The sequence below is a fragment of the Microtus pennsylvanicus genome, chromosome 10 (genome assembly GCF_037038515.1).
Source record: "Microtus pennsylvanicus isolate mMicPen1 chromosome 10, mMicPen1.hap1, whole genome shotgun sequence".
NCBI classification, from domain to species: Eukaryota; Metazoa; Chordata; class Mammalia; order Rodentia; family Cricetidae; genus Microtus; species Microtus pennsylvanicus.
The window spans coordinates 43,780,838-43,803,014 of record NC_134588.1 but is presented as its reverse complement, the minus strand read 5'-3'; the positions used below and the strand labels follow the sequence as shown (position 1 = coordinate 43,803,014).

The window sequence follows — 22,177 nt, the reverse complement described above, 5'->3', positions numbered from 1 at the left end:
GTATTAATCGGTCAGTTAACATTGACTGAATAAAATAAAGCGAGTAGCATATACAAGAATGATTGTGCTCTTCTATTAAAAGAAAAAAAACAAAACAAAAATATAGTTCCCCAGTATGTATCTTGTATCTTGATGATTAATGGACATTAATAGTATGCTGTCCTTTTTTCATTATTTTTATACTTGGTTTTTCATGTAGTTCCACCCAATATTATGGGAGAAGAACAGAATGTCTCTGTCCTCATTAGCCAAGCTGTGGAGTTAATCTGTCAGAGCGATGCTGTGCCCCCACCTACTCTGCTGTGGCTAAAGGATGGCCGCCCTTTGTTGAAGAAACCAGGCGTCAGTATCTCTGAAGATGGAAGTGTGCTAAAGGTAAGGCTGTAGACTTGTCTCAAGTTCCTGAGCACATGGTTTCAGTGTGACATCTGTAAATTTGCTGATCTTTTACAAATGTTCTAATGGCATCTAATAAAATTCTAGGAACTCTTTGTTAACTACATTTTATGCTAATACAATTTAAATATTTAATCATCCATCCATACTTTAGCCATAAGCTATCTCAAAAGCATACCTTCAGAAAACTGTTATAAAAATACTCTAAGGAATTCCTTACATATTCAACCAATCAGCAACAACCCACTTTAGGTGCTCTGCATAAGGCTATGAAAATTAGGACACATCTCCTATTTTCAATATTTTGTAATCTTACATAAATCCATGAAGAGTTAAACGTCACTTCATCCCAGATATGCATAGCTACTATAAGTTTGAACTGGTGACTAAGTGGGTGGTACAGCGTATTTGGAGAGGGATAGCAAAAAGTGAGGCTCTGCTTACATGGAAAAAGGTTAGGAGACAACCTAGCTTTATAGCTCAGAAGGGAACAAAAGTCCTGATTAAGGAAAGAAGCTAAGTTAGATTGGAGTTCTCCTCAGAGATGGAGAATTTCACAAAGTGAATGTTTGAAATAATGTTGATAGAAAGTTCATCCAAGTGAAATCGAGCTGGCATTGGAGAGAGCACAAGGATTAGGCCGAAGGAACCCAAGGCTCTGAACATTCATAACTTCATTGTGTGCTTGTAAAATTCTGCTAATAACCCAATGGGGAAAATGAAAGAATAGCTAAACAATATATCCAGTTTCACAAAGTCATAGATTGAATTAGAACACAGTGATTATAATTTGGAAACCTATGTTACTAGCTACGTATGGCTTCCTGATTGAGGAATACTTAGGAGGGCACATGGGAAAGGCAGCCATCTAAAAAGATTTCCCAAGGGAGATGAAAGCACCAGGATGAATAGGACAGCATGAAGGTGTATGCTAAAGAAAAGGGCTGTGAAGATGGGAACCATGACACTGCAATAATGGAGCCGGTAATGGAGAAAGGCAAAGAAAGACCAGACTCACTACCAAAACAAAGAACAAATAATCCGGTTAAAAAATGGGGTACAGACCTAAACAGGGAACTCTTAACAGAGGAATCTAAGATGGCTTAAAGACACTTAAGGAAATGTTCATCATCCTAAGACATCAGGGAAATGCAAATCAAAACAACTCTGAGATTCCATCTTACACCTGGAATGGCCAAGATCAAAAACACCGATGACAACTTATGCTAGAGAGGTTGTGGGGTAAAGGGAACACTTCTACATTGCTGATGGGAATGCAAACTGGTACAGCCCCTTTGAATATCAGTATGACGATTTCTTAGAAATTAGGAAACAACCTTCCTTAGGACCCAGAAATATCACTTTTAGGTATATATCCAAAGGCTGCTCAATCGTGCCACAAGGACATGTGCTCAACTATATTCATAGCAGCATTGTTTGTCATAGCCAGAACCTGGAAACAACCTAAATGCCCCTCAACTGAAGAATGGATAAGGAAAATGTGGTGTATTTATACAATGGAGTACTGCACAGCAGAAAAAAAAATAATGACATCTTGAAATTTGCAGGCAAATGGATGGATCTAGAAAACATCATATTGATTGAGGTAACCCAGACCCAGAATGTCAAATATCATATGTACTCACTTATAAGTAGCTTTTAGACATAAAGCAAAGAAAACCAGCCTACAATCCGCAATCCCAGAGAACCTAGACAACAATGAGGACCCTAAGAGAGATATACATGGATTTAATCTACATGGGAAGTAGAAAAAGACAAGATCTCCTGAGTAAATTGGGAGCATGGGGACCATAGGAGAGGGTTGAAGGGAAGGGGAGAGGAAGGGAGGGGAACAGAGAAAAAATGTATAGCTCAATAAAATCAATAAAGAAGAAGAAAGACCAGACCCACTAACAAAACAAAGATGGATAAGGCAACTGAGCTATAAATGCAAAAAGGAGTGGGTAATGTACATGCACAGAGGATGAATCTATTCTTCTAGAAAGCACCTGGCAAAATCTCAAAGCTTAGATGTGGCTAAATGACAGAGGGAGGCATTTACATGAACATAAATTTCCGTGGGTGTAGGTGTTCCTTTCTTTAGGTAATGGTGAATAAATCCTTAGATCTGATCTCTTTCATGAACACATGCCAGACACCCTGGGATATACAAGTCCCCTTGGCAGAAGTAGAGAGAAGACCCATACAATGAAACATTCAACAGAACCCAACCCTCACTCGTTAGTTAATACTATCTTAAGAACATACCCAGCATTTTTCTCACACTTATTTGACTAAATTAAATAATGGAATTTTAGCATTTTATTTGCTAAGCGTATATGACGCACTCCATTAAATGTTCATCTCTGCTTTCCAATCTACCAACCTCTCTACTCCAAAAACTTTTTCTGAGCTCTACACTGTATTAGTTACCTTTTCCTTACTGTGAATACATAACTTGACAGAACAACCTAAGTTTATTTTTTAAAAAAAGATATAGGTACGTCATTTTAATATTTCAGCCTGTCATGACATAGAGGGCATAATACATGTCGCTGGATTATGTAACAGAGGCTGTGAAGAATCAGAGAGAAACTGAGCCACCTAGGGCCAGGTATTGCCTTCAAGTGCACACTCACAGTGAAATGCTTCATCCTGAGACACAGACACATCCCAACACAGGTTCCACAACCATCCATGCTAGCACTGGGAACTGGTGAGAACACATTCAGAAAGGAGCTTGACCTCAAAAAGCTCTTGTCTATCTTATGGTGCAAAATGTATTCAGTCAAACTTCAAGTCCACCAATCTTAGATTCCAAAACTGTTCACAATCCAAGTCCAAAATCTCTTCTGAAGAGAATGCAGTCTTCTGGCGGAGAGCATTTCATTATTTTGTTTTATTTTTCGAGACAGGATTTCTCAGTGTAGTCTTGGTGCCTGTCCTGGAACTCTCTCTGTAGACCAGGCTGGCCTCAAACTCACAACGATCTGCCTGCCTCTGCCTCCCAAGTGCTGGGATGAAAGGAGTGTGCCACTACTGCCCGGCTTTTTCATCATTTTTTTAAAGTGATATACTTTCAAATTTATGACAAGGAATAAACAGTCTAATTCTAAAATAGAAGAATGGAGATATAAGAAAAGATAGGGCAAAATAAGAATAAAATTCAGGAGAGAAAAGCATTGACTCCTGTGGTTCCATGCCAAACATCTGGGGTACATGGCTTCCATGACACGAGCTCCAGAGGGCTTAAGAAACCCCACCCTTGTTAATTACAGCCTCATGGGCTAGATACATTCATTACCTGCAGGTTTCCTCAGTATGCTCTTGGCACATCCAGCATCCTGTATCTATTGCAATGCTGGCTTCACTCCCATAGCGTCTTGCAGTACCCTGGAAAGGGCCTTCTCCAGGAAATCTAAGCTTGCTACACATTGCCTGACCTCCCAGTCTTTTCTCAAAATCTTTGGTGCAAACTTTTTTGACTCCATAATTCATACCTTCTGCATGCCTGCCAAACTAAACCCAAGTGGACAACACCAAGTTCTACCAAGCCCTACCTTGGACCATGGCTGCAGCAGCCTTTTAGTGCCTGGCTTGAACCTGGGAAAGCATTTCCTCAGACAACTCGTTAGGGTAAAGTGCTGTCTTTCTGAAGGAAAATCTTTCAAAGAGTTTATAGTTTTATACACTGAAACCTTTGTGCTGTGAAATAATCCTTCTGTATACTGTGAATATGTATTACTCTGATTGGTTAATAAAGAACTGACTGACTGATAGCCAGGCAGGAAATGTAGGCGGGACAACCACGCTAAGGATGCTGGGATGAAGAAGGGTAGGATCAGAGGAGATGCCACCAGACAAAGAGGAAGCAGGACATGTAGAAAATGGGATAATAAGCCATGAGCAACGTGACAGAGCGCCAATAAAAAATATGGGTTAATTTAAAATGTAAGAGTTAGCTAGTAGCCACTCTGAGCTATCAGCTGAGCATTTACAATTAATATTAAGTTTCTGAGTGTTTATTCAAGAGGGGCCGCTAGCACAAGAAAACTCCACCTACACCTTTGATTGTGGATTCTTTTTAATTTCTGAAATGACCTCAAGGAACACTTTGTATTACCCCAATACAAATTGCTTGTTTTCTTCTTAGAGGTACTGACATGTTTAGCAAGGATAGCTACTTTGTCCTCAGTTTTCCTAGGGATTGCGCTGCTTTTCTGGCTAGATCAGTGGTTCTCAACCTTCCTAGCATAGCAAACACAGTAATACAGCTCCTTGTGTTGTGGCGATTCCCAAACATAAAATTCTTTTCATTGCTAGTCCATAAATGTAATTTTACTATTGTTATGAATCATAATGTAAATATCTGTTTTTTCTGATGGTCCTTGGCCAACCCTGCTAAAGGGTCATCTGACCCCAAAGGGGTTGTCACTCACAGATTAAGAACTGCTGGGCCAGCCTGTACATGTTCATGTCTTTCTGTGCCAGTCCTTGCTGCTAATTCTTACTATAAACTGGACTAAGAGCAGCCAGCACTTACCACGCCATAGGTGCCAGTGATATGGCTCAGCAGGTACGGCACGTGCCACCAAGACTGTCCAACTGAGTCCAGTCCCTAATCCCACTGGGTGGAAGGAGAGAACCAACTTCCCCACTCAAGGTGTTCTCCTACACACACACACACACACACACACACACACACTAAAGAAATGAATATTTTAAAAAACTAAACCATTCCACAGCCTGAGCGCTCTGCTGTTTTGTCATTTCTTTTGCTGAGGTTATTAGTACATTACTTTTTCATTTGGCCTCACCCAAATTGTCAAAATATAAGCAAGGTGGAAACACATTTTCTGACGAAATATAACACAAATAGGCTCCAGTCCAGTTCCCAGTGCTGCACGGATTACCATCTTCAGTGACCTAAGTACAGTCCTTACTGCCTGCTTTTCACTAGTGTTCTAGTCTTTCAAGATCCCAGCAGACTTATCCATGACAATTATATTTACAGGATTCAAGTCTTCTCTGCTTACATCTCCAATCTTTTCCAAATTTCTCGTAATATCCAGTTCTAAAGGCCTAAGACCCATATGGTCACATTTAGTCACAACAATGAACCCATTTCTGTGTTTGTGATTTACTGTGTTACCGTTACCATGACCGCAATGCTGCTCCGAAACAGTTTACAGGCTTAAAGGTTTATTTCAGCTGTGGCGTCAGAGGGTCTCAGTCTTCCTCATCATGGCAAGGAAGGAACATCTGGCAGGCACAGGGTGCTAGAGGCTGTTCACAGAAAGTACAGAAGCAGGGAGAAAATGGGGAAACAGAGATGGAACTCAACCTTCAAGGCCTGTTCCTAGTGACTGACCAGCTCTGTCCCCTCTGTGGGCTCCACAGCCTCTCAGCATAGTGTCGTGGATTGAGAAGCACATATTCATAGCATAAGTAAACTTGAGCGGGGACACACAAAATTCAAACTGTAATGTAAGGTCCATGCTTACGTATTTTATTTTCTAAGAATGGGTAGGTTGCCACCAGTTGTGTGATTTTTGGTCACATAGAGCCAAGAAATGAACTTAAGTTCCTCTGTCCTTAAAATGAGAAGGTTTGGTGTCAAGTACCTCTTCAGTATTCCACCTAACTCCGGTTTGGCTTTAGTTGATTGACATGTTTATTTACTGTGTGCCCTGGCTGAGCCAAATACTCTTGTCAATCACAGGAATTCCCATCATATTTCCTCTTTTAGAGTCCTTAGAATCTTCGCTGGCGAGCGTTTTAAAAAAAATTATTTTATTTAACTTTATTTTATGTGCATGGGTGTGAAGTGCCAGATCCCTTGCAATTGGATTTTCAGACAGTTGTGAGCTGCCATGTGGGTGCTAGGAATTGAACCCGGGTCCTCTGGAAGAGCAGTCAGTGCTCTTAACCACTGAGCCATCTCTCCAGCCCCCGGTGGCAAGCTTATATGCAAGCAACAATTCAGTGTGTAGTATCTCTGATCTTGTGTAATTTTGCCTTGTTTATTAATTTATTTTTATATTCTTCATATGCTCACTAAAATATATGCTCAGAAACTGTGAGGAATTATATTATGCCTTGGATCTGTTTACATCTCCAACCCAATACAAGATTTGTGTGGGTTTGTAGAGAGGTATCAATACTTGAGAGCATTGTTGATCTTCCAGAAGACCTGGGTATGAATTCTAGGCACCAATATGGTACCTCACAGCCATTTATACTTCAGTTCCAGGGGATCGGACACTCTGTTCTGGCCACATGTAATTTACATACACATGTGCAGGGAAAGCACTATTATAAATAAAATAAATAAATCTAGACATTTTTAAAGATTTAAATTATCAGCTGAGTAATGCAAAGTTATGGTGAATGAGTGCTGATTCATGCTGCATATACATGTATGAAAATATTTTACTAAAACTCAATTATCTACTAACTACTGAACTGGGTAATGGTTAAGATTAAGACTAATTAAATTTAATTTTTTGACTTAAAGAAGCTTACAGATCCAGTATAGAAGGAATATATATAATAAACCAGTCACAACCTTATTAAGTTACGTTCTGAATTCATAAGGATCATACAGTGAAAAGCTGAATGACTTTATCAGAAAGTGATATTGTTTTGTGATTATTGTTTTTGCTATTTTATCTAATTTTATTTAGAAGATCTTTGTATTGTTTAAAAACCGGTATGAACTGGGTTAACACAGAATGTAGTGTAGATGAATATTTTTAAGTTTTGGTAAATGTTGAATCTGGGTGGTAGGCATTCATTTTTACACTTTATCCACTTCTGTATGTTTAGAAATCTACAGAATAAAAATAAAAATAAGAGACAATGGTGTGCATTAATATCCAACCCTAGTTCAAGCTGAGCGTGGTGGCTCCTGCCAATAATTAATCCCAGCACTAGAGAGGCTGAGAAAGAAGAACTGATGTGATTCTCAGGCCTTCTTGAATAATGGCCTAGCGAATTCTAGGCTGCAGAGTGAGAATTTGTCTCAAAATAGAAGAAGAAGAAAAAAAGGAGGGCAAAAAAGAAGGGCTGGGAAGGTTGTTGCTGGTTTCCAAGCATAACTCTCATTTTTTATTTCAGATTGAAGATGCTCAGGTCCAAGACACTGGTCGTTACACCTGCGAAGCAACCAATGTGGCTGGGAAAACTGAGAAAAACTACAATGTTAACATCTGGGGTGAGTATAAGGAACATTAGTCAAACAAAGCAGCCAGCCTACGGTTTGTCAGGTTTTAAAGGGGCATCCATCCATCATGCTGTGCAAATGGACACAAGCGGTTTCCCGAGTAGCAGCTCAAGGCACTGATGCAAATGCATAGCAGATGGACGGATGCCCTGTGCCTAAACATACCGTCATTGCGACTTCAGTGTGGCGTGACTTCCTCTCCTGTCCAACATCCCTGTGGCTCTTACAGCCTGGCTTGTACTGATTGGACTTCCTCCAGAACTAGTGGTGCTTTGTCCAGCGAGAGTACATTTGAAAGGCCATGGTATACTTGCAAATTGTGTTCACGCCCTGTAAGGCAGCAGAGACTGCCGTGCTAATTCAGAAGCTATTACCACTTGAAACATTTACCATTTGCTAGTAAGGTAATACACAATACCTTGGCTGTGGCTATCTATTAATTGTTTTTAAAATTCTCCCACCTCTAACATTTTATCATTGTTTTATTTTATTTATTTTTTCTTTATTTTTTTATTTTTTTTAGTTGTTGAAAAAAAATTTCCGCCTCCTCCCCATTTCCCATTTCCCTCCCCCTCCTCCCACACATTGCCCCCTACCCTCCCCTTCTCCCCCTCCCCCCACTCCATTCCCCCTCCCTCTTGAGAATGAAGAGCAGTCCAGATTCCCTGCCCTGCGGGAAGTCCAAGGTCCTCCCACTTCTATCCAGGTCCAGTAGGGTGAACATCCAAACAGGCTAGGCTCCCACAAAGCCAGTTCATGTATTAGGATCAAAACCTAGTGCCATTGTCCTTGGCTTCTCATCAGCCTTCATTGTCCTCCATGTTCAGAAAGTTCTGTTTCATCCCATGCTTATTCAGTCCCAGTCCCGCTGGCCTTGGTGAGTTCCCAATAGATCAGTTCCACTGTCACAGTGGGTGGGTGCACCCCTCGTGGTCCTGACTTCCTTGCTCATGTTCTCCTTCCTTCTGCTCCTCATTTGGATCTTAAGAGCTCAGTTCGGTGCTCCTATTTGGGTCTCTATCTCTATCTCGATCCATCGCCAGATGAAGGTTCTAAGATGATATGCAAGATATTCATCAGTATGGCTATAGGATAGGGTCATTTCAGGTTCCCTCTCCTCAGTTACCCAAGGTACTATCTGGGGACATCTCCCTGGACACCTGCGAGCCCCTCTAGAGTCAAGTCTCTTGCCAACCCTAAGGTGGCTCCCTTAATTAGGATATATATTTCTCTGCTCCCGTGTCCACCCTTCCTTTATCCCAACCATCCCATTCCCCCAAGCTCCTCCAATCCTCCCCTTCTCACGTTTCTCACCCCAATTCCCCTTAGCCCCATGCCACCTCCCCCCCCCAAGTTCCCAGGTTTTGCCCGGCAATCTTGTCTACTTCCCATATCCAAGCGGATGACTATATGTTTTTCTTTGGGTTCACCTTCTTATTTAGCTTCTCTAGGATCACAAATTATATGCTCAATGTCCTTTATCTATGGCTAGAAACCAATTATGAGTGAGTACATCCCATGTTCATCTTTTTGGGTCTGGGATACCTCACTCAGGATAGTGTTTTCTATTTCCATCCATTTGCATGCAAAATTCGCGAAGTCATTGTTTTTTACCGCTGAGTAGTACTCTAATATGTATATATTCCAGACTTTCTTCATCCATTCTTCCATTGAAGGGCATCTAGGTTGTTTCCAGGTTCTGGCTATTACAAATAATGCTGCTATGAACAAGGTTGAACAAATGCTTTTGTCATATGATAGGGCATCTCTTAGGTATATTCCCAAGAGTAGTATTACTGGATCTTGGGGTAGGTTGATCCCAAATTTCCTGAGAAATCGCCACACTGATTTCCAAAGTGGTTGCACAAGTTTGCATTCCCACCAGCAATGGATGAGTGTGCCCCTTACTCCACAACCTCTCCAGCAAAGGCTATCATTGGTGTTTTTGATTTTAGCCATTCTAACAAGTGTAAGATGGTATCTCAAAGTTGTTTTAATTTGCATTTCCCTGATTGCCAAGGAGGTTGAGCATGTCCTTAAGTGTCTTTTGGCCATTTGAATTTCTTCTGTTGAGAATTCTCTGTTCAGTTCAGTGCCCCATTTTTTAATTGGGTTAATTAGCATTTTAAAGTCTAGTTTCTTGAGTTCTTTATATATTTTGGAGATCAGACCTTTATCTGTTGCAGGGTTGGTGAAGATCTTCTCCCAGTCAGTGGGTTGCCTTTTGTCTTAGTGACAGTGTCCTTTGCTTTACAGAAGCTTCTCAGTTTCAGGAGGTCCCATTTATGCAATGTTGTTCTTAATGTCTGTGCTGCTGGGGATATACGTAGGAAGTGATCTCCTGTGCCCATATGTTGAAGAGTACTTCCCACTTTCTCTTCTATCAGGTTCAGTGTGTTCAGCCTGATATTGAGGTCTTTATCATTTGGACTTGAGTTTTGTGCATGGCAATAGATATGGATCTATTTTCATTCTTCTGCAGGTTGACAACCAGTTCTGCCAGCACCATTTGTTGAAGATGCTTTCTTTCTTCCATTGAATACTTTTAGCTCCTTTATCAAAAATCAGGTGTTCGTAGGTTTGTGGGTTAAATTCCGGGTCTTCTACTCTATTCCATTGATCGACTTCTCTGTTTTTATGCTAATACCAAGCGGTTTTCAATACTGAAGCTCTGTAATAGAGTTTGAAGTCAAGGATGGTAATGCCTCCAGAAGTTCCTTTAGTAGCGTGGCAGGATACAAGATCAATTCCAAAAAATCAGTTGCCCTCCTATACACAAAGGATAAGGAAGCAAAGAGGGAAATCAGAGAAGCATCACCTTTCACGATTGCCACAAATAGCATAAAATATCTTGGGGTAACTCTAACCAAGGAAGTGAAGGATGTATTTGACAAGAACTTTAAGTCTTTGAAGAAAGAAATTGAGGAGGATACCAGAAAATGGAAGGATCTCCCTTGCTCTTGGATTAGGAGGATCAACATAGTAAAAATGGCAATTCTACCAAGGGCAATTTATAGATTCAATGCAATCCCCATTAAAATCCCATCGAAATTCTTCACAGATCTTGAAAGGACATTAATCAACTTTATATGGAAAAACAAAACACCCAGGATAGCCAAAACAATTTTATCATTGTTTTAAATAACACTTTGGATCTCTTTGTGACCTAAAATCTCAACTTTAATAATTTGTTTAAACTTTTCAATTACTGAAGTAATGAAGTGAAATTTACATCAGACTCACTTGAAAATGGCATTTTCTTTCTTTCTTTTTTTGTTTGTTTTTTTCAAGACAGGGTTTCTCTGTAACTTTGGAGCCTGTCCTGGAACTAGCTCTTGTAGACCAGGCTGGCCTTGAACTCACAAAGATCTGCCTGCCTCTGCCTCCCAAGTTTCAAATAAAAAGATAAGCAGAGAAAGTTTTCTCTTAATTTAAAAGCATATATGTATATAGAAATAGCTTGTTAAAACTAATTATCATTTTAATAATCATTGCAGTTAGTTACAAGAAAAGCTACTTGTGACTCTGTAAGGAGATGAATTTGTGTTTAAATGCTGCAATTTGCCATATAGCAAACTTACGCCCACTACATATGAATTATGCATCATCAATTTCCATTCCTAGCTCTTTCTATTCTTGCTCCCTCTCCATTTCACCTACTTTTTCTTCTTCGTTTCTGTCAAATGAGAAAAATATTCTCATATCTCTCAATTTTTCCAAGACATTGAGCTAAAAATTATAAAGTAAAGGTTAAAGGGTTGGCTGCAGATAGGAAATTAGGAGTCATGACCACCTGGGAAGTGAGATGAGAAGAGAGACCAATGTCACACACTTTCTCTCAAATGTGGAAGCCAAAACAAAAGCAAACAGAAAACATGAAAGCAGAAGAGGGATGGACTAGTAGGAAGGAAAAGAAGGACAGTGTAAAGTAAATAAGGGCGAGGGTAAGAGGAGGGAGGAGGGAGGTTGAGGCAGACATGAACCAAAGATGATGCAGGTGTAGTAGGGAACCCAGGGAAACCCGTTAACAAAATAAGTGAGACGGAGACCTGAAGCTTTTGAACTGTCTATGGACCAACAATGTGAAGTTGTCCTCATGCAGTCAGAAATGCAAACAAGATTATAATTATAAATATATGTAGACAGGAGCTGAAGTTCCTTAAAGAGATAAGAGAGATGTGTCCAGTAGAGTGCGATACAGAATGGCTACCATTGCTATCTATATAGGGATAGAAAAAGGGGCCGGATGAAGGAAACTGAAAAGAAGCAGTCAAAGAGGAAAACCTATTAAAAGTGATGGCATAGAGCTGACCCCACCCCTTGTCAGTTCTGGGATAGCAGCATGCCCCCCCCCACCATGACCCTAGCATTGTAGAGTTGGTCCTGCCCCTCATAGGAAAGCATGGGAAATCTGGCTCCACCCCCACCTGAGGGGAATGGTCCCAGTGGCCCAAACTGATCAGCTCAGCTATCTGTTCACACACCCAGGGCTTTTAGTGGGCACATCCCAACATCTACTCCATCTTTGAGCTGCTTGAGTAAGTGAAGAAACTGGTCCTGCGAAACCATAGCTGCAGGATCTCCATGACTCCAGGAAACAGCAGAATATCAAAGAGGAGTTTTGGTGAGGGTCTAGTATTGATGATGTACCAGAAGCCTTGAATTTGGCCAACAATTCATTGCATAACAAATATTTACAAATAAAGCTGTTAGGACAAAAGGGTCTACTTTGACACCCTGCAGCTCCCAAGGCCACTAGGATGAATGAAGATGATGGAGAAGTGGGAAAGACAGAACAGCGAAATGTTTTTTGTTTCTTTATCTAATATTTTTATTTGTATATTCTATTTTTTATTTCATTTTTCTATTTCTTTTGAAATGGTGAGGGGTGGCTACAGAAGGACTGGGAGGTGAGTGGAATTGGGTTCTGTGATATGAAGTTCTCAAAGAATCAATAGAAAATTATGTTTGAAAGAGTAATGGCTTGGAAACTAAGAATAGCGATGTCCCAGAAAAAAAATAAAATAGGCAATGAATAAGATGTACATAGATGGATGGATAAGTTAATGGGTAATGTTATATATTGCATAGAAGTCACTGGACATAAGCTTTAAGGTGTCCCTTACTAATAATAAACTAATGCCTCTGAAAGAAGAGATTTAACAACAAAAAGCAGAGTGCAATAAATATAATAATGAATGATAGTGGGAAATTTGAGATGCCAGAGATAGGATCACTTGAAAAACATGCATTCTTTACTATGTTTGATTACTATTTCCTGTGTAGTGTAGTGGCTAATGAGAAAGATGAAAATTCCAAGTTAGAAAACCCCAAATGTTTCCATCTGTTGTTGGACGAAGGTTCTATGGTGATATTTAAGATAATCAATCAGTCAGAAAAAAAAAAGATAATCAGTCTGACTACAGGACAAGGCCAGTTCAGGCACCCTCTCCTCTATTGCTTAGGGTCTTAGCTGGGGTCAGCCTTGTGTATTCCTGGGAATTTTTCTAGGGCCAGGTTTCTTGCTAACCCCATAATGGCTCCCTCACTCAAGATAGCTCTTTCCTTGCTCTCATATCTGTCCTTCCTCCATCTCGAATATCCCATTCCCTCAAGTTCTCCTCAACCCTTCCTTCTCCCCTTCCTTCTACCCCCTGCCGCCATGCTCCCAATTTTGTCAGGTGATCTTGTCTATTTCCAATTCCCAGGTGGATCTATATATGTTTTTCTTTGGGTTCACCTTATTACTTAGCTTCTCTAGGATCATGAACTATAGGCTCAATGTCTTTTGTTTATGGCTTATATTCACTTAAGAGTGAGTACATACCATATCCTTTTTTGGGTCTGTGTTACCTCACTCAAGATAGTGTTTTCTAATTCCATCCATTCGCATGCAAAATTCAAGACGTCATTGTTTTTTACCACTGAGTAGTACTCTAATGTGTAAATCCATTCTTCAGTTGAGGAGCATCTAGGTTGTTTCCAGGTTCTGGCTTTTACAAATAATGCTTCTATGGAACCACATTGAAGCACTGGACTGAGCTCCCAAGGTTCAGTTGTAGAATGGAAGGAGGGAGAATATGAGCAAGGAGGTCAAGATCACGAGGGGTTCACTCACTGAGACAGTTTGTCTGAACTAATAAGAGCTCACCAACTCCAACTGGACTGGAAGTGAATGAGCATGGGTTCAAATTAGTCCCTCTGAATGTGGTTGACTGTTGGGGCAGACTGTTTGTCTGCCAAAAGCAAAAGAAGAAAGAAAGAAAGAAAGAAAGAAAGAAAGAAAGAAAGAAAGAAAGAAAGAAAGAAAGAAAGAAAGGAAGGAAGGAAGGAAGGAAGGAAGGAAGGAAGGAAGGAAGGAAGAATACTCCAAATGGTTAAATTTAAATGAAATATCTGTTTTGGGTTAAATAGAAAGATATATGGATTTGTATGCCATGTAATTGAGACCACAAGCATGAGCAGGTATTAACTGCGAACACTACTAAAGTACACTGTCTCATCAGGGAAGTCAGCATTGCTCACTCTTGGCTCGTATGGCGCAGTGGAGAAGAAATGTGTGGTAGGAAGGCACTGGGGATGGATTGACGAAACTTCTATCAGTGCATTTGATTCTAAGTGTCTCAGAACACATTAAAAAGTTTTAAAGAAGAACCTGGGTGCCTAAATATATATTTTCAAAGAAATCAACTATACTCCAGATGTGTTTAAGAAACTTAAGATGAGCAGAGGCCACACATATCTGTGTTCCTCAGTCAGCTGGGCTTGTGAGTGGTGGTGTCTCCCTAAGAGAAGGAACAGAGGGATGTTGTGTTCAATTCTGTACAGACCAAGCTCGGCAGTGCTTCTTGAGAATCATATGTGACATGTGAAGAAGCAATTTGTTGTAAGATCTAGATGGAGTCTTCATTAGATTTGTAACTACTTATACTCCTGGAAGCCCCAGGAGTAGCTGAGGCTGGAGTTGAAAGTGGAGATTGTGATCTTAGAGTCGTGTCAGTCTGTGGTTGTGTCATTTCCTTTTGTGTAACTCATTGACTTGATGGCAGTAGTTATAAATAAGAAGGGCAAAGAGCCAGACAATTGAGATTATTGACAAATGAGACATTGAAATTATTGATTATGAAATCTAAGGTGCAGAGGGGTCAATGCAAGAAAACAACTGAATAGAGACATTTCAGAGGTGAAAACACTCAAGATTCAAGTAGGATTGTGAGTTGAGATTTTGGACTACTCAAGGAGAAAGAAAGAATGGAGCAATTATCAAACCGTGGCTAAATTTATGAACATGTAGGAGGAATTTTCTAGATGACATAAAGGCCATTGTATCATCTGTGGAGAAGGGGAAGATCAGACAGAAGAACTGAATGTAGGGTATTTAAACTAGTTATTCATGTAGATATTCCATTCATACAGAACAATGGAAGAACTTGGCATGAAGAGAAAGAACAAAAACAAGTTCAGTAGCCAATCAGTGAGCAGATGAGTGACAGATTCACAGACATGATAGGAAGAAATGAATTGGTCTAATGAGCTTCAGAAGAATAGAATTGTTTGCACGGAGGTGGTTGAGTAAGGACTGAAACTTCAGTGGGGCATGAAAAGGATTCTATGACTACTCAACTTCCCCGAGCTTGGAAGAATGAGTATCTGCCACGGGATGATACAGCTGTATCCTAAGGGAGGTGAGGGAGTTTATTCAGTGTCTTTAGGCTGCAGCCCCTTTGAGAGGAGCTTGATAATCAAGACTAACTTGGAGAACCCCCTGTAAAATTCTATAGAGCAATAAAGGACAAGGTGTGCAATCTAGAATAAGTGAATGTCTGCCTCTTGAGTGAAGCCCCTTGCCTTGTCTTTCACTGGACATTGTGTGGCTATTGTACTCTACTAGTGAGCATCTGAGATATCAAAGCTGGCTGGGCATCAGTGTCTGGGTTAACTTTCCATTTGGTAGGTATCAGCACTCTTACACCAATGCCTAGATACCTATAACAAATCATGCCATTTCAACTTCTTCAACTACAGAATTTCTATCTTCAACTGTAGAATTTCTATGACAGTGGAAAGGTCTTTTACTAGGAATTGGTTGAGTTCTTTAGATGTGACATTCAACCTTAAGTACTTTTCTCTTTCATTATTTGGGTAGAAGCTATTTCTACTATGTGTAAAGTGTTAGAAAACTACATGACACAAAAACTGTAGAATCAATGCTTTTCCTTTCCTTTCAGTACCACCTAGTATTTATGGATCTGATGAACTTGTGCAACTTACGGCCATTGAAGGGAATCTCATCACTCTGCTGTGTGAATCAAGTGGAATTCCACCCCCAAATCTTACTTGGAAGAAGAAAGGTCAGTTTGCATTGCTAAAACTTTAAATGATAGAGAGATGATAGATGATAGAAAGATTAGATAGATAGATAGATAGATAGATAGATAGATAGATAGATAGATAGATAGACAGATGACAGACACATAGATGATAGATAGGTAGATAGAGAGAGATGGATAGGTGAATAGATGGATAAGACAGAATGAATATCTTTTGTTTGGCTAACATACCAAATTTTTAAAAATTCAAAAACAGAAACCTTTACAGGGGTTTTCATGCTAAATGCATAAGAATTGCTTTGTAGTACCTTCAGCATTCCAAACTTCATTATTATCTCACTGAAGATCATTTTCAAACTAATTGCTCACCAGAAAAATCAATTTTCTACATTATGTCTTGCTTTGTATCAAATGTATTATGAAACATTTATTATCACCAAGAGTCTACCATTCAAAGAATTATTTTTCTCTACAAATGTCTGAAAAAGGGTTTTCTAAAATAAACACTTTGTGCATTTATGGAAGTTTTGCGACATATATTCGGATTAAAGCCTATAGTTGAGTAGATTTTCATCAGCAAATATTTATCCACACCCACAAAACATAAAACAAACCATTGAAAATTGTATTTCATCCCATTCTTTATTTTGCCCACAAGAAAATGATGATTTCACAGGGCTGTCTACCTTTTCGATACTCAAACTAGTTCTTGTCTGGGCATGTACACAAAATCTACTTATTTTTGCCTCAAATGCTGCTATTTGGGTTTCATTGCAGGCTCTCTGGTGTTGGCTGACTCTGTTGGACGAGTTCGCATTTTGTCGGGAGGCAGGCGGCTACAGATTTCAGTTGCTGAGAAAGCAGATGCAGGACTCTACACATGTGTGGCATCCAATGTGGCCGGAATTGCGAATAAAGACTATAATCTGCAAGTTTATGGTTAGTTATTGACCTCCTCAAGCTCCGGGCACCATCTTCTTCCAGAGATTCCTCTATTTCCTTTCTGCTTCTCTTTGTTCATTCATAGTACAGCTATACTGTGGTATAAATTGTGCAGACTTAACCAGAGAGCAATTACTTCTTTCAGGTGATTATTTATTTGGAAATACAGCTGTTCATCCTGTCTTCCCACCGGTAACAGACACATCAAGGTGGTCACAATATGCTGGGTGGGGTAAATGTGTAGAAAGGGAAGAGAGGGGATTATGCTTTATAGATTTTGATGCTGATGGTGTTTTTGTTGTTTGTTTGTTTTGATGAGTTCTCATGTAGCCCAGGCTAGACTCAAACTTGGTGCATAGTTGAGTGGCCATTAGCTTCTTGTCCTCCTTCATGCATCTCCTGATGCTGGGATTACAGCCATGTGCTCGCATACTTGCCTCATACATGTTAGGCAAGGGCCACCCACCAACTAAGTTACAGTCCCAGCCCTAGAGTGTATTTAAAAAGCATAACTGCTTTATTTTAAAAGAATATTTAGAGTATAACCTGTGCAACATTTTAAAGTGCTTGAAAATATGTCCTACTTTACTTAATCTTTATGTGCATCTCAACATGAGGGGAAGGGTTGCCTCTATCAGTCACACATGGAACTCAAACTCAAAGACTTTTCCATGATTGAACAAGGTAATGTGGCTTTTGTACTGTAGACCTGTCCCTAGAGCCCTAGTTTACTAACACTGGCCCATGATGGCCTTATTTCTAATTCTTAGAATCAGTTTCTGTTAGGTAAATTCAGCTGTAGGGAAACAGAGTGACTGGCTGCTAGTGGCATGGCTGGCAGTTTACCTCCTCACATAAGGAGACATCTGAGGCTAGATGGTTTCTGGAGATGGGCACCTCATCATTTTAGCAATATGGAGGCACTGTGGCTTTTAGCCCTTCTATAGTGTTAAGACGATTGCTACATCTGTGAGAGCAAATCCACACAAGACAAGAAAAAGGGTGTTACTGTTTTGCTTTATATCAAGATAGCCCAGCCCCCATAGAGCCTCTCTTTAAACATTAAAGGTGTGAATTCTATAGAAATAAACATGCATGTCCATCTCATGAGTATACAGATTTGTCTTTGTCTTTAGTAACTGGTAAAATTACATGCATACTAAAGATTATTTTAAAATAAGTTTCTTTATGATTTGTTATCAGTAAGCATTTGATTTGTAGATATGTTTTACCTATATATTCAGTGTTATATAAAGCTTTATCAGGTGAAGAGGAATCTCTAATGAAATAAGTTAAGAAGCTCTAAGCTACCACATCCATTATAGTACTTGAACACTTTTGTAAATCAGAATTATAATTGATAAGTTCAATTACTGTGTTATTTCTCAAAAATGAGTGAATACAGGATTCTTTTTCTCCTGGGTCAATAGCTTTCTTTTAGATATTAACCCACTTAGAAAGAGACCAATTCTACCTCTCAATATGCTGACAACATGTCATGGTATGTAGTCTGCTATTTTGACCCTGTTTTGTATAATATATTGACATAATAGTGTATCGCGGGACTGAGGCTGTAACTCATTTGATAGTGTTTACCTAATGTGCACAAGGCCCTGCCTTTCTTCTCCCAACCACATCGCCTGAGTGTGGTGGTGCATTCCTTGTTATCCTTGCTCTTTAGAAGCAGAAGCAAGAGGATCAGAAGTTGAAGGTAAAAACTCCTATCAGAAGTGAAGCAAATGTTTCCTGTATTGTTTCTCATTATGTCTTTTCCCCCCAAAGTTCGACCATCTATAGCCAACAGTGGCAGCCACCGCCCAGAATTGATTGTCATCCGTGGGAAGAGCATTTCCTTGGAATGTGAGGTGCAGGGTATTCCTCAGCCGACAGTGACCTGGATGAAAGATGGCCGCCCCTTGACCGCAGGAAAGGGAGTGGAAATATTGGATGAAGGTCGCATCCTTCAGCTGAAGAATGTTCATGTATCTGACACAGGCCGTTACGTGTGTGTTGCCGTGAATGTGGCAGGAATGACTGACAAAAGATACGACTTAAGTGTTCATGGTAAGGAGAGAGGGAATTGCCTGATCTAGTCACAGGATTGTTGTGTGATGTTTTACTCTTTTGGCTTTTTGGGGGCCTGCCACCCAGCTCCCAAATAAATCACACATGAAGGTTTTAGTGGTGAATGCCTGACCTTAATTTGGCTTGTTTCTTGCCAGCTTTTCTTAAATTATCCTATGTTTTGTGTCCGGGCTTTTTCCTTTTCTTACTTCTGTATATCTTACTTTCACTTTTTCTTTGTGACTGGCTGGGTGGCTGGGTGGCTGGGTGACTGGGTGTCTGGGTATCTGGGTAGCTGAGTGGCTGGGTGTCTGGGTGGCTAGGTGACTGGATGGCTGGGTGACTGGGTGTCTGGGTGTCTGGGTAGCTGAGTGGCTGGGTGTCTGGGTGGCTAGGTGACTGGATGGCTGGCCCCTAGCATCCTCCTATCGTTGTCCTCTTGCTGCTCCTCCTCTTCCTCTTCTTCCTTGTTTCTCCTCCCGTCTTAAATTATCCTGACTATGTCATTTCTCCTATTTATTCTCTCTCCTGTCGGCCCTACTTACCCTTAGTCCTGTCTTGCTATTGTCCTTTCAGCTCTTTATTAGACCATCAGGTGTTTTAGTCAGGCAAAGAATCACAGCTTCACAGAGTTAAAGGCAGCAGAAACAAAAGCAACACATCTTTATATCATTAAACAAATGTTTCACAGCATAAACAATAGTAACACACCTTAAAATAATATTCAGCACAGGATGATTCATGGGCACATAGACCTCAGATCTGCAAGTATTCTATTTATAGCCCATCTTTTTTTAATTCTTTGAGAATTTCATGCATATATACACGGAAATATGGTCATTTACATGTCTCATCATCCATTTGCCCTCCAGCTCTACCTGAATCTCCCGCAACCCCTGTCCCTCCTGACTTCCTTTTTTTTTTCTTTTTGATATATTACTAAGTCCAAACAGTGATGCCCATTGTGCATGGCATAGGATCATGAGGCAGTGGGACACTTCCACTGGCCACACCCTCCAAAAAGAATCATTCTCCCTTCCCCAGCAGCTGTTGACTAGCAATAGCTCCCAGTAAGGTTTGGGATTATCTCCCTCGTCTGGATGAATTTTGACTGGTTTGGTGGTATATAGTTCTTGTGAAGGTAACTACAGAGAGTGCGGGATTGTGAGTGCAAGAAGACAAGTGTTTCACAGAGCCCACCCTATATTCTACGTATGTAAATATGTTCTACATATTTACTGCGTCCCTAATCTTATCAGGTACTTGTCATGTAACTTTCTACACCCAACTTCATGTTACTTGCTGAGACAAACTCATAGAGTGTTCTTCTGAGGATGCACATAATAAAGCAGAAAAAATTAGGGTAAGCTCTTACCATACATTCGACTGGCCTAGAATGCACCATGTAGACGAGGCAACCTCCTTTTCCTCTAGTGCTGGGGTTAAAGGCATGCACCACCACATCTGGCTAACTCTTTTAAGAATACAATTTTCAAATTCAAGTCTTAAATAAGACTATTTTAAACTTTGCTGCATAGTATCCCTTGGATATGAGTTGTATTAAAGTCAAATTTAAGATTCTAACAAATAAGCCGGGCGGTGGTGGCGCACGCCTTTAATCCCAGCACTTGGGAGGCAGAAGCAGGCAGATCTCTATGAGTTCGAGGCCAGCCTGGTCTACAAGAGCTAGTTCCAGGACAGGAACCGAAAGCTTAGGAGAAACCCTGTCTCGAAAATCAAAACAACAACAACAACAAAATTAACGAATAAAGTATATATTTGCGGCAAAAAGAAACCAGACATGAACTTATTCAAAGTAAACTGTTTATATACAGGCAATCTGATGCATGAATTTTAAATCTCTGGAAGCAACGGGAATTTTAATGGATTCAAATTTTACAGCTTGAATGACATTAATGAATGAAGAAATCTAGTTCTGCTGATGTGTATCTATGATCCCAGAACGTTTGAGGCTCAGTTTGGAGGGTTACGAGTACAAAGCCAGCCTGACTCAACAGGGAGTTCAAAATTAACAAGAGTTATAAAATGAAACTCCGTTTCATAACTAACGAAAAGAAGATGATTGAAGCTTAGTGTTAATCTCTTATGTTTGTAGCCTTTGTGTATGCTAAAGATGAAGAGAAAAGAATTTAAAAAGTAGAAAATTAATATTTATCTAATTTTAAGAGCATAACAATTTTTGCAGAATAGTGTTTATAAGAAGGTTGTGAATTTATGCTATAAATCTGTCAGAAAATAGGATTAACTCATCAACTAGCTCCCTATTACTGGAATATATATCAAGCCTAAATTGATCAAGATTGGGAAGCAGCGACATATACTTTTGTTTTCAGAGGTGGCATTATAGTGATTGATTGTTTTGATTACTATTAACCAGAAAATGGAGGGCTCCTGCTAGAAATAAGCCGTTGAGGATCATGTATTGGCAACCTTCTTTTCTATTTCCAGTCACCTGGGTTTTATCTTACAGCCCCTCCAACCATCATTGGGAACCAAGGAGTCCCTGAGAACATCAGTGTGGTGGAAAAGAGCTCCGTATCCCTGACTTGCGAAGCCTCTGGCATCCCCCTGCCTTCCATAACCTGGCTGAAAGATGGCTGGCCCGTCAGCCTTGGCAGTTCTGTGAAAATCCTCTCAGGTATTCACAATTTGGATACCCTGATTATCTGGTTACCTTCATGTGAACGTTGCTTCTTTTCAGTTTGTTTTTTTTTTCATTTTCAGCATTTATGTTGCTTCATTTTTCTTTCTGATCTAGGTATTTATTATGTTACCCACTCATCATATCATACAAACATATTTAAAACACAGAAGGGTAAATGAGTATCTGGAAAATCTTTCAATTGAAAGATAAATTAATCTCCTAGCTCCTGTGTTAAAAAGGAGTTGGCATTGTCTTATCAGCACCATATAACATCCCCTGTAATAAGTATGCCAACTGATGTGTAACTTGTCTGAATGGTACTTATATTTCTGGAAAGGGAGTTCCCTGGATGCTCTGACTTTATCACTAGTTCAGCTTCTGATAATTTTGTAGGAAGACCTGAGTATCTTACCATTCCTAGGTGAATATGAGCCTGGAGGGAAGGTTCCTGAAGCATGGCACAAGAAATCTACATTCGCCCTATTTTAATAATGGCTGTCACATAGACCAAAAAGATAATCTTTCTTCAGCTCTTGAGAAAGTTTCGTCTCAGCT

The 22,177-nt window shown here is 40.0% G+C and overlaps 1 protein-coding gene across 2 annotated transcripts in view; it reads left to right on the top strand.

The window, feature by feature from the left end:
- Hmcn1 (hemicentin 1) overlaps window positions 1–22,177 on the top strand; it is a 452,651-nt gene that overhangs the window by 302,676 nt on the left and 127,798 nt on the right. For both annotated transcript variants that reach the window (XM_075988199.1, XM_075988198.1), the window contains 6 exons: window positions 200–375; window positions 7,516–7,612; window positions 15,850–15,972; window positions 16,729–16,890; window positions 18,676–18,957; window positions 21,449–21,616. In XM_075988199.1, the coding sequence (XP_075844314.1) occupies window positions 200–375; window positions 7,516–7,612; window positions 15,850–15,972; window positions 16,729–16,890; window positions 18,676–18,957; window positions 21,449–21,616 (1,008 nt within the window). The remainder of the gene's footprint in view (window positions 1–199; window positions 376–7,515; window positions 7,613–15,849; window positions 15,973–16,728; window positions 16,891–18,675; window positions 18,958–21,448; window positions 21,617–22,177) is intronic.